This window comes from Marmota marmota, unplaced genomic scaffold, assembly GCF_001458135.2.
Source record: "Marmota marmota marmota unplaced genomic scaffold, marMar, whole genome shotgun sequence".
Lineage (NCBI taxonomy): Eukaryota > Metazoa > Chordata > Mammalia > Rodentia > Sciuridae > Marmota > Marmota marmota.
The window spans coordinates 6,166,074-6,178,708 of record NW_025999900.1 but is presented as its reverse complement, the minus strand read 5'-3'; the positions used below and the strand labels follow the sequence as shown (position 1 = coordinate 6,178,708).

Below are 12,635 nucleotides of genomic sequence, written 5' to 3'. Positions count from 1 at the left end.
TTTAAAAAAAAAAAAAAAAAAAAAAAAAAAAAAAAGCCTGGGGATGTAGTTTAGTGGTAAAGTGCCTCTGGGTTCAGTACCCTTCACCTCCACAATGCCCCCAATAAGTGGGCAGAAGGATGTGGACCAAGAGTGTTTTTGGTTTTTTTAAAAATATGTGCCTGGTACACAATAATTATTTAAAAGAAAAAATAATATTATTTGCTATAAGTAGTATTATATGGTATGGCCTACATGTAAATGTCTAAGGGAAAGAATTAGTTTAAAAAAAAAGTCTAGGAAATGAGAAGACTAGCCATAGACTGAGAGAAAAATTTTAACATAAGCTAACATCTGATAAAAGATAATTATTCAAAATATACAAAGAACCATTGAAACACAATTATAAGAAAATGAATAATACAATTTCAAAAATGGACAAAAGACATGAGTAGAAACCTCACCAAAGAAGATCTATAGATGGGAAGTAAGGATATGAAAAGATGTTCAACTTAATGTCATTATGAAATGACACATTAAAAACAACAACAATGCATGAACTATATGAACATACACCTATCATAATGGCCAAAATCTAAAACACTTATCAAATCCTCACAAGGATGTGAAGCAACAGGGACTCTCATTCACTGCTCATGGAAATGTAAAATGGTATAGCCACTTTGGAAGACTGGTAGTTTTTTATAAAATAAATATACTTTTGCATAAATCCAATAACCATATTCATTGGTATCTACCCAAATGATGTGAAAAACTTACTTCTACACAAAAATCTGCACATGGAGGCTTCATTCAAAATTGCCAAAGCTTGGAAGTAACCAAGGTGTCCTTCAGTAGGTTAATGGATAAACTGTGTACATCCAAATTATGATATTGTTCAGTAGTAAGAAGAAATAAGCTACTACTCCATGAAAAGACATGGAGGAAACTTAAATGCACATTACTAAGTCAAGTTAATCCTAAAAGGTGACATATTGCATGATTCCAGCTATATGTTATTCTGGAAAAGGCAAAGTTATTGAAAAAAACAGATCAATGATTGACAGGGATTGAGAAAAGGAAGGACAAGTAGGCAGAGCACATAGGACCTTTAGGATAGAGAAACTATTCTGTATGATATCATAATGATAGATTACATGTCATTATACATTTATCAAAACCTATAGAATATACAACACCAAGAATAAACATGAATGTAAAGTATGGACTCTGGATGATCACAATATGTCAATGCAGATTTGTCAATTCTAACAAAAATGAACCACTCTTGTGCCAGATGTTGTTAGTGGGAAAACCTTTTTATTTTTTTTTCACTCAATTCTGCTATGAACCTAAAGTGCTCTAAAAATAAAATTTCTTAATTAACAAAAGGGAGAATATTCTGTTTTTCCTCTTTGTCCTGCTCATCTTATAGAAAAGTGACCTCAAAGTGACTTTAAGAAAAGCTTTACAGGGGATGTGATGACTGAGTCTTGAGAGTAAGGAATTCACCAAGCTAAGAAAGGAATGATGGTGGTCAAGAGAGAACTTACTGGGAAAGAGAAGAATCACACATACAGGCAGGGAACCTAATGTTCTTTCTAGAAGCTGCAAATACCTTGTTATGGTCAGAGTGAGGACGGGAAGAAGATGAAACTTGAGAAGAAAACTGGGGCCTTCAGATGAAGGTCCTATGCCCTTTTGAGGAGTACGGATTTAACCCTGGTATCATGGCAAGCACTGATAGATTTTAATTGGAGATAGATTTTAATTTGAATTAGACATAAAAAGGATTTAAGAGCAGTTAAGATTAGAAATCATTAAATATGTCCAAAGTTATAATATTAGTTAATGCTAGGCTATCATTCAAACCCAGGATTATTTGGCTATGAAATTCAGCGGGTGTGTGGATGGGAGAAAGGCTTGAGGAGAATGGTGAAGATTTCAAAGACTGCAGTAGGGAATGAAAGAAGTTGATCCATATGTATAAAAGAACAGGTAAGGTGAATTTTACTTCTGCTGCTAAACTATAAGTTGGAAGTGGTAATTCAAAGAGCTATATACTCTTTTTAGTGTTTAGTGCCCTGGAAATAAAAATGAAGAGCAAAGAAGAGACAATTGCCAGTCAGAACGTCAGTTATCAAGAATACAAACAATAATATCTGTTGGTGAGGATGTAGGGGAAAAGGCACACTCATACACTACTGCTGGGACTGCAAACTGGTGTAGCCAATCTGGAAAGCAGTATGGAGATTCCTTAGAAAACTTGGAAACCACCATTTTACCCAGTTATCACACTCCTCCGTATATACCCAAAGGACTTAAAATCAGCATACTACAGGATGCAGCCACATTAATCTTTTTTAAAATTATTTTTAATTTATATATGACAGCAGAATGCATTACAATTCTTACTACACATATAGAGCACAATTTTACATATCTCTGGTTGTATACAAAGCATATTCACACCAATTCGTGTCTTCATACATGTACTTTGGATAATAATGTCCATCACATTCCGCCATCATTTCTAACCCCATGCCCCATCTCTTCCCCTCACACCCCTCTGCCCTATCTAGAGGTCCTCTATTCCTCCCATGCTCTACCTCCCTATCCCACTATGAATCAGCCTCCTTATATTAGAGAAAAGATTTGGCATTGGGTTTTTGGGATTGGCTAACTTCACTTAACATTAGCTTCTCTAACTCCATTTATTTACCTGCAAATGCATGATTTTATTCTCTTTTATTGCTGAGTAATATTCCATTGTTTATATAGGCCACATTTTTTTTATTCATTCATCCATTGAAGGGCATCTAGGTTGGTTCCACAGTTTAGCTACTGTGAATTGTGCTACTATAAACATTGATGTGGCTGTGTCCCTGTAGTATGTGGTTTTTAAGTCTTTTAGGTATAGACCGAGGAGAAGGATAGCTGGGTCAAATAGTGGTTCCCTTCCCAATTTTCCAAGAAATCTCCATACTGCTTTCCAGATTGGCTGCATCAATTTGCAGTCCCACCAGCAGCATGTGAATGTACCTTTTCCCCCACATCCTCGACAACACTTATTGTTCTTTGTATTCATAATAGCTGCTATTCTGATTGTAGTGAGATGGTATCTTAGAGTAGTTTTGATTTGCATTTCTCTAATTGCTAGTGATGATGAACATTTTTTCATATATTTGTTGATTGATTGTATCCTCTTCTTAGAAGTGTCTGTTAAGTTGCTTGGCCCATTTATTGATTGGGTTATTTGTCTTTTTGGTGCTTAGCTTTTTAATTCTTTATATACCATAGAGAATAGTGCTCTATCTGATGTGTGAGGGGTAAAGATTTGCTCCCGGGCTGGGAATGTGGCTCAAGAGGTAGCGCGCTCGCCTGGCATGCGTGCGGCCCAGGTTCGATCCTCAACACCACATACAAACAAAGATGTTGTGTCTGCCGAAAACTAAAAAATAAATATTAAAATTTCTCTCTCTCTCTCTTAAAAAAAAAAAAGATTTGCTCCCAAGATGTAGGCTCTCTATTAACCTCACAGATTATTTCTTTTGCTGAGAAGAAACTTTTTAGTTTGAGTCCATCCCATTTATTGATTCTTGATTGTAATTCTTGTGCCAAAGGAGTCTTATTAAGTAAGCTGGGACCTAATCCCACATGAAGGAGATTAGGGCCTACTGGGATAGGTAAAATTAATATTCCCAAAATGATCACACTACCAAAAGCACTATATGGATTTGATGCAATTCTGATCAGAATCTCAATGACATTCCTCATAGAAATAGAAAAAACAATCATGAAATTAATTCCTGCTAAGGATAGCTTTAGTTATTCTGGAAAAATAAGAGACCCAGAATAGCTAAAGCAATCCTTAGCAGGAAGAGTGAAGCAGGTGGCATCACTATACCAGACCTTAAACTATACTGCAGAGCAATAGTAACAAAAACTGCATGGTACTGGCACCAAAACAGTCTGGTAGACCAATGGTACAGAACAGAGGACACAGAGACTAACCCACAAAACTGCAATTATCTTATATTAGACCAAGGTGCTAAGAACATGCATTGGAGAAAAGATAGCCTCTTCCACAAATGGTGCTGGGAAAACTGGAAATCCATATGTAACAAAATGAAATTAAAACCCTATCTCTCACCATGCACAAAACTCAACTCAAAATGGATCAAGGACCTAGGAATAAAACCAGAGACCCTGAGTCTAATAGAAGAAAAAGTAGGTCTTAATCTCCATCTTGTGTGATTAGGCCCCAACTTCCTTAATAAGAGTCCTCTGGCTGAAGAATTAAAATCAAGAATCAATAAATGAGATGGACTCAAACTAAGAAGTTTCTTCTCAGCAAAAGAAATAGTCAGTGAGGTAAATAGAGAGCCTACATAATGAGAGCAAATCTTTACCCCACATTAATCTTTATAGCAGCTCAATTATTAATAGCCAAGCTATGGAACCAACCTAGCTGTTTGTCAACAGATGAATGGATAAATAAAATGTGGTATATATACACAATGGAATATTACTCAGCCTTAAAGAAGAATGAAATTATGGCACTTGCAGGTAAATGGATGGAGTTAGAGAATATCATGCTAAGCCAAGTAAGCCAATCCCCAAAATCCAAAGGCTGAATGTTTTCTCTGATAAGTGGATGCTAATCCATAATGTGGGGAGGGTATGGGACGAATGGAGGAACTCTGGATTGGCCAAAGGTGGGGAGTGCAGGGGAGGGGACATGGGGATAGGAAAGATGGTGGAATGAGATGGACATCATTACCCTAGGTACATGTATGATTGCACAAATCATGTGACCCTACTTTGTATACAATCAGAGAAGTGAAAAACTGTGCTCCATTTGTGTACAATGAATTGAAGAGCATTCTGCTGTCATGTGTAACTGATTAGAATAAATAAATAAATAAAAGAGGGGAGAATTGAACCAAGTTTGTGAATTCTTAGAGTTATAGAAAGAAGAAGAGGCAAAAAAAAAAAAAAAAAAAGGTTGAGTGTTTTAGAAAATGTTGTGTGGGGTGTTGTATCACACATCCCAGGATTTGGGCTGGATACCTGTGAGCCAAAGGGGTTTACAGACTGAGGGAAAAGGGGAAGAGTTATAGGAGTGAATATTTATGCTAGATTTTCCATCTACTGTTAAGTAATTTGCTATTATTCCTAAATGGTCTACCAAAACTGTCAATTTTTGAGATGGAGCCATTCAGAATATGAAAAGGGTGAGTTGCTGAAGCAGAAATAAAGGTATAATGGAGGTAAAACATCTAATGGTCGGAGACAAGGTAGAGAGGAAGATGTAAGCAATTTCCAAATCTGAAAGTCTATGGAGAATGGTGTCTGGAAGGTTTGATGGTAACAATGGGGAACTGAATGTACCAGGGGATTCAGGGGAACAGTTGGCACTAAGAGCTGCACAGTGTGGAAGAGACAGTTTGTGAGAAAATAGGTGTCTAAAGTGGATTCTATTTGAGATAGAGGCCCAGGATGACAAACAGTGACACTGGGTATTGCCGGAGTCCTCACCTTAGCTGGGGTTTGGTTGAAGCTTCCAAAGAATGGTTAAATGAGCTTTATCACACTAACTTTTTGAGGAGCGCTATATAAGTTATTATGAGGTACTATTTCCATTATTCTACCAGAGAGGGCTTTGAGCATATTTTCTTTGTAAATCATGTATCTAAAACTTGTCAAGAAGCTTCAAAATCCTTGCATTTGCTGGTACGGATCAGTTTCATGTTCCTGTTTCCAAAGTTTCCGTAGCCTAGTTATAGTTCTCATTTCCTAATAAGTTAAAGTCAAAGTACTTTGCTTCTAAGTAATGTGCAGTTCTGTTGTTTTAAATATTTATTTTTTTAAATCTACAGGCCATAATATTCTCATGTAACAGGCATTTCATAATATCTTTTAATGATCAATCATTGATCTTACCACAATAAACAACCATATTTCCCTCTACAAATGCAAATACCTCAGCAGTTTTAAAAAAATAGGAACATTTGTTGAAATGCTCTGTATTTCACTGCTTTTAACACCACTCAGGAGCAACCATCAAGTTCTTATAGTGTGCAGTTCAGCAACGCTCAATGAAATGAAAAGGTGGACACATCAGAAGTCTGGTGGATATCCAACATACTCATACTCTCCCCGGACTGACCAGCCCCGTGGGAGATGAAGGTATTTTCCCCTTTTTTATTTCTCAATCACTGCCTGAGATGAGTTGTTAATACTAATGGGAGCTACCTCAGGTACATTTTTAGTGGGGAAAAAGTTGAGAACAAGGGCAGTATAGGGTACTTTGATGGGATATTAAGGAAACACATGATAGGATATCCTTGTGTGGAAGGATTGGGTCAATAATTCTATTTGATAAATTTCTAGGATTCTGTTTCTTACAATGGGGTGAAAATCAGAAGTATTTCAATTCCCAACCATAAGGGGGGAATATTTATTTTAAACTGTTGCTCTTCTTAATGCTTTGATATAAAAGGATGACTTTTTCTGTGCTGACATTTTGAAAATAATGCAGTGAGTCAGTCAGCTTTTTGTTGCTGTGACTATGGCCAGCAGGCTCCATTGCTCTGGGCATGAGGTGAAGCAAGACACCATCATAAAAGGCCTGGCAGAGAAAAGCAGAGACCAAGCAAGGCCCAAGAGACAAAATATAAACCTCAAAGGCATGCCCCCAGTGACCTGCTTCCTTTAGCCATATCCACCTGCCTACAGTTACTACCCAATTAGTTAATTCAAAATATTAATCCATTAAATGGAAAAATTCACTGATTAGGTTACAGCTCTTGTAATCTAATCATTTACATCTGAACATTCCCTCATTAACACAGGAGCTTTGGGGGGATACCTCAAATCTGAACTATAACTTGCAACATTGCCCTACTCATAGGATGGTGACAACAGAGTCTAGCAGAGTATGAGCAAAACCAGCATTAACATCTATCCCACTTCCCCAAGGCAGCAAGACAAAGCAATAAATGACTGTGGCATCTATTTTGGACAGCAATATTTATGTAGTGTCTGTAAACTGTATCTTTTTTTTTTTTTTTTTGTACCAGGGATTGAACCCAGAGGTGCTTAACCATTGAGCAATATCCCCAGCCCCTTTTTATACTTTATTTATAGAGACAGAGTCTTGCTCAGTTTCTAAGGGCCTCCCTAAGTTGCTGAGGCTGGCTTTGAATTTATGATCCTCCTGCCTCAGCCTCTTGTGCCACTGGGATTATAGGTGTTTTACCACAGAGCCTGACTCTAAGTTGTATCTTGCATTGGAAAAGAGACATAGTGATTTATTATGCTTCAAGGAAGTGAATAGAATTTTGCACTAAAGTGGCAGTCATGTCAGTGAAGATGTGGGGGGTTATTTTTTGTTACAAACAAAAAGGACAAATAGCCAAGTGTACTGATGACCATGCTGGCAGTTCCATGGAAAAAAGGCATCTAATTCTTGGACCAGTTCTCAGTTCCCTGAATTGACAGGAAATGTGCAGCATGTGAACAATATATCAAGCATCAGTTTGATTATAGAACACAAACTCATCATTGCTGTCAGAATGAATGGCTGCCATATGTAGGCTTTAAGGAGGAGATGGTGGAGGTTAAAATGAGAAATAAATGAAAGGATTCAAAAGAGTTTTGCAGAGTCAAAGAGAAGCCATCTTAAGCTGCTTTACTCTCTTTCTTATATCAATATAGATTTTTCTTATTTTCTTAGTGTTGTAAATATGAAAATAGTGAATTCATTATTACCAGTTTGGATGTCTAAATCTAAGCTTTAAGACTCTGACTTTTTGACTTGATTGGAATACTTTTTGTTCAATGATGGCTTTTTTTCTTCTGCTGTTTAATGTCAAATAAGACCAATACTTCACATGATTATAAAAAAATCCAGCTGATTCTTTAATGAAATTTTAAGGAAAAGAGATTTTTCTATCTATCTGTCCACAAAATCTCAGTATTTAGAAAGTCAATTATAAGAATATCTAAAGCCTAAATTTTCTTAGTGTTTTGTCCTATGTATTATTAGAGTAATATTTTATTTCCTCTTCCTCTTATATGCTTTATGTTCTTTCAGCTAATCATAACACTCGGTCATATCTGAAGTTATTTCAATTTTTTGGGGGGGGTACTGGACATTTAACCCAGGGGCAATTTACCACTGAGTCACATCCCTAACCCTTTTTTAATCAAGTGTTAATTTTGAAACAGGGTCTTGCTGAGTTGCTTTAGGGTCTCTTAAGTTGCTGAGGCTGGCCTTGAACTTGCAATCCTCCTAGCTCAGCCTCCCAAGTTTCTGGGATTACAGCACCTTGGTGTGCACCACCATACCCAGTTATTTCAGAACTCTTGAAAAGTAATGTTTTGGAACTATAGTTTAAATTGCCAAGAAAGTTGTTCATCAGTAATATAGAAAGTGTACAATTAGTTGAGTAGTAAGTTAAATTGAGTGGTGTTGCTGGAGAAAGACTCTAATTTCCAAGTAACTTTTACTATACTTCCTCAGTCTTAATAGTCCTTTTCTAAACAATATCATCACCTTTTCCTCTTGAAGCACTAGGATCTCTTTTTAGTTTTATAATTGTTTTTTATTTTTCTTTAAATTTAAAGACATTTTTAGGTTTTGCTGGACAAAATACCTATTTATTTATTTATTTATTTATGGATCACCAGGTATTGAACTCAGGGGCACTCGACCACTGAGCCACATCACCAGCCCTATTTCATATTTTATTTAGAGACAGGGTCTCACTGAGTTGCTTAGTGCTTCGCTTTTGCTGAGGCTGGTTCTGAACTCACAATCCTTCTGCCTCAGCCTCCCAAATTGCTGGGATCACAAGAGTGCACCACTGTGCCTGGCCTATTTATTTATTTTTATGTGGTGCTGAGGATTGAACCCAGTGCCTCACATATGCTAGGCAAGTGCTCTACCACTGAGCTACAACCCCAGCCCCTCTTTGATTGTTTTTTTTTTTCTGAACTGTTTGAAATTTATCAATGACATCACTGAAAAAGTAGATTAACTGCCATTCTCTGTGGTTTATATTAGAAAAAGAATTCTTATCTCTCATTCCATATAGGTCTAGTGTTAGGGCTATGTTAGCTGCATTGTATTGCTTGTCTTGTTCTTAAGTATCCACTCAAAAGTTTTAAGTCTTTCTCTCTGGACTCCTTTATGGATGTCTAGCTGAGGAAAATAATTCACTTCAGAAGCCATGTAGGAGGGTAATAAATGCAACCCTTTCTTCTCCATTTTCTAACTTGAAGGGGTGAATATTACATTTGCCTACAAGATTACTATAAAATCCTAGATGCTTATTCTGAGCAGTTAGAAAACCCTATTCTTAACTGGTCATCAGACTTCCATGTTGGTTTCTGATCATTAGAAGACATTACCCTGGCTTTGATGATGGTTGGCCGAGGATCCAAGATGCCTTGCATCTTTCTCAGTGCAGGCACAACAAAGAGATTACAGGTGACCACGGCTGATACAGGATTCCCTGAAAGTCAACCAAACAGTTATTTATAGCACCTACCATAAAATTTTGCCAAATAATGACATGTGACTAACCACTAGTCTTCCTCTTCTGAAACACTTGGAACCCAACAGGATGACCAAATAAAGGTACAGTCAACCAAATATCATGGAAGGTATAAACATTTGGGTCTTCCAGTAAAATGAATTCTGATACCCAGAAGCTCTTTGACACTACTTATTTCTACTTTCCTGAAAGCCATGAATTGAAAGCCATTACTACTTACTAATCTTGATAATTCTTTTTTTTTTTTTTTGTGCTGGGGATTGAACCCAACCAAGACTTTGTGTATGTGAAGCACATGCTCTACTATTGAGCGGCAGCCCCTTAATCTTGGTAAGTTTTAAAGCAGTTAAAATAAACCTTTAAGATTTTAAAATTACTATAGTAACAGTGTTTTGTAAATATGACTTAAATATGAAAAATTACTGTAGTAACATAAGCCTGGTACCAAAAAATTAAAAAATATAGATAAGCATAAGGAAATTTACCTGTAATCATCTCTACCTAGAAATGTCTTTAAATTTAAAAAATGACATCAATTTAGCCTATTATTATATAAAATCGTAATTTCAATTATCTTTTACTTACAAAAATTGGTTAAGAAAGGACTTATTTTTAAGTAGCAGAAAGTGATGAGGGATACTAATATCAAATAAAAAATGAGTTGCCCAACAGAACAGAACCTGGGAAGAGGATGGTGAACCCAGCGTTTCATACACGCTACGTAAGCACTCCACCACTGAGCTACATCTCCAACCCCTTTTAAAATTTGAAACAGGATCTTGCTAACTTGCCCAAATTGTCCTCAAACTACAATCCTTCCCCTCAGTCTCAGCAGTAGCTGACTATAGGTATGCATCACCACACATGGCTAGAAAAGCAGATTTTTAAGGAGAATACATTACTTTACCAATTGCCTCAAAAATACATCACCAATGATTATAAAATTCCCACAATACTACTTTATATACAATTACTGTTAAGAAAGTAATTGCTCTTTACAAGAAAAAGAACTAGAAGGAAAAAGAATAAAAAGTTGTAAATAATGGTTATTTCTAGGTGGATGGGGATTATGAATAACACTTCTTTGCTTATCTGTATTTTCTATTTTTTTTGGTAGGAAATATGTGTTACTATATAATTTTAAGAAGTTAAAAAATAGGGAGCTAGAGTTGTGGCTCAGGAGTAGAGCGTGAGCCTTGCACATGTGAGGCACCGGGTTTGACCCTCAGCAACACATAAAATAAAGGTATTGTGTCCAACAACTAAAAAAATATTTAAAAAAAAGTAAGTAAATATGCAAAACTTTTAGGGCTGGGATTATGGCTCAGCGGTAGAGTGCATACCTAGTTCGTGTGAAGTACTGTGTTCGATCTCAGGACCACATAAAAATAAATAAATAAAATAAAGTCATTGTGTCCATCTACAACTAAAGAAAAATATTTAAAAATATGCAAAACTTTTAAATTGTTTAAAATGTGTTAAGATTAGTGATCTTTAAATACATGTCCTCAAGGAAAGTAGAAGTATACTTTAGAAATTGAAAATCCTCAGGGGGGCTATATGTATAGCTTAGTGTTAGAGTGCTTGCCTAGCATGCATGAGGCCCAGAGTTCTATCTCCAGCCCTGTAAAAAAAAATTTTTTTTGGAAAGTCTTGTTTGTAAACTGAACAACTTTGCTGTTTCTGGAATCCAAACATTTGAGTTGCTGCTGCCCTCTTTTGGTTCATTCTGGTTAGGCAGAGAAAATTTAAGTAGCAATTTGAAGATAGGGTTTATTTATTTATTTGGCAGATCATCAACACTTTTATTAGTAATGCTAAAAAAAGTTTCCCAAAATAACATTATTATACTATCACTGATGCTCTGTAGGTTAAGTCAAGACTTCTGTAGACAAAGCAAATATTCTCTTCAAGGCAAAATGTAACTTGGAAGAGGAATTCATTTCTTTTATCTAGTGGTTTTTCAGAGAAGTCAAGGGAACATTAAAGGTCCTATGGAGTTTCTTGCCATAGATATATGGTGAAAAAATACTTAAAAAATTGATTTTGAAAGTGCATGTAAGCTGAATCACTTTTCTTTTTCTACAATCTGAACTTGTGAGGTTCTACTCACATGGGAGTAAGAGTGGTGATGGTAATGTTGTCAGACTGAAAATGTGAGGGATCTGGCTGAGATGTCACAGTATCAGTAGTCCCTCCTCTCTTTCCCATTCCTCCTCTTTCCAAACCACCCCAAGTCTGGCAAGGGCCAGAGGCTGTTTTATTTTTATTTGTTTATTTTTCTCCTGCATGCTAGGCAAGTGCTCTATGACATAACCCCAGCCCTGGCTTTGTATTTCTTAATTTAGTATTTGCACAAGTGAATTAAGCAAAATGCTTATAGTTGTGAGAGGTGATTCAACTGTTAATTTTGACAAATGTTCTGTAAAAGGCAGGTGCCTTGAAAAGATTTAGTGATAGCTAATACTTGATTATCATCTTAGGGTCTGGAATGTGCTTTGGAAGATACTCTCTAGTTAGACTTTCATACCATCCTGTGATGTGGACATTAGTTTCATTTTATACATGAACAGCCTCAGAGAAGGTAAGCAATTTTTAGTTAGTAAAGCTGAGACTTGAATCTAGGACTTTTAGATTCCACTTTGAGTGATCTGATTGGGGACTCGTCAAATGAGAAGTCCAAAAACATTTTGGTTATTTTTTCAGAAAAAACAGAGAATAATTTCAATGATTCTTACCTGGTAGTGCAAAAATAATTTTTCTTACACCATCAATATCCAAAGTTGCAAATGTTGTTGGCAGGCTAGAGTAAAAAAGAGTTATACTTGTTAGTGACTGCTAAATAACATGACAGTAAATTAAGTGCTCAGTTTTTCTGTTATGTGACTACCCATACAGATCACTTATCATGTAAAAACACTTTTCTGTTGACTTACTTGTAAATCTATATACTCTGAAGTATTTCAGTAGTATTTAAATAAAATTTTTTTAGCATCTTTTGTTTTCAAATAACCAAACTTCTTGGTTTTCTGAAATTCATATTCTTTTCTTCTTGACAGTCCATAGAAATATATTTCAAATACCAAAGCG

The 12,635-nt window shown here is 36.0% G+C and overlaps 1 protein-coding gene across 18 annotated transcripts in view; it reads right to left on the bottom strand.

Moving 5' to 3' along the window:
* Gphn (gephyrin) overlaps positions 1-12,635 on the bottom strand; it is a 625,252-nt gene that overhangs the window by 3,709 nt on the left and 608,908 nt on the right. For 17 of the 18 annotated variants that reach the window (XM_048798536.1, XM_048798527.1, XM_048798540.1 and 14 more), the window contains 2 exons: positions 12,284-12,348; positions 9,400-9,503 (listed from right to left, as the gene is read on the bottom strand). In XM_048798536.1, coding sequence (XP_048654493.1) covers positions 9,400-9,503; positions 12,284-12,348 — 169 coding nt within the window. The remainder of the gene's footprint in view (positions 1-9,399; positions 9,504-12,283; positions 12,349-12,635) is intronic. The other variant, XR_007345755.1, reaches the window with a different exon arrangement.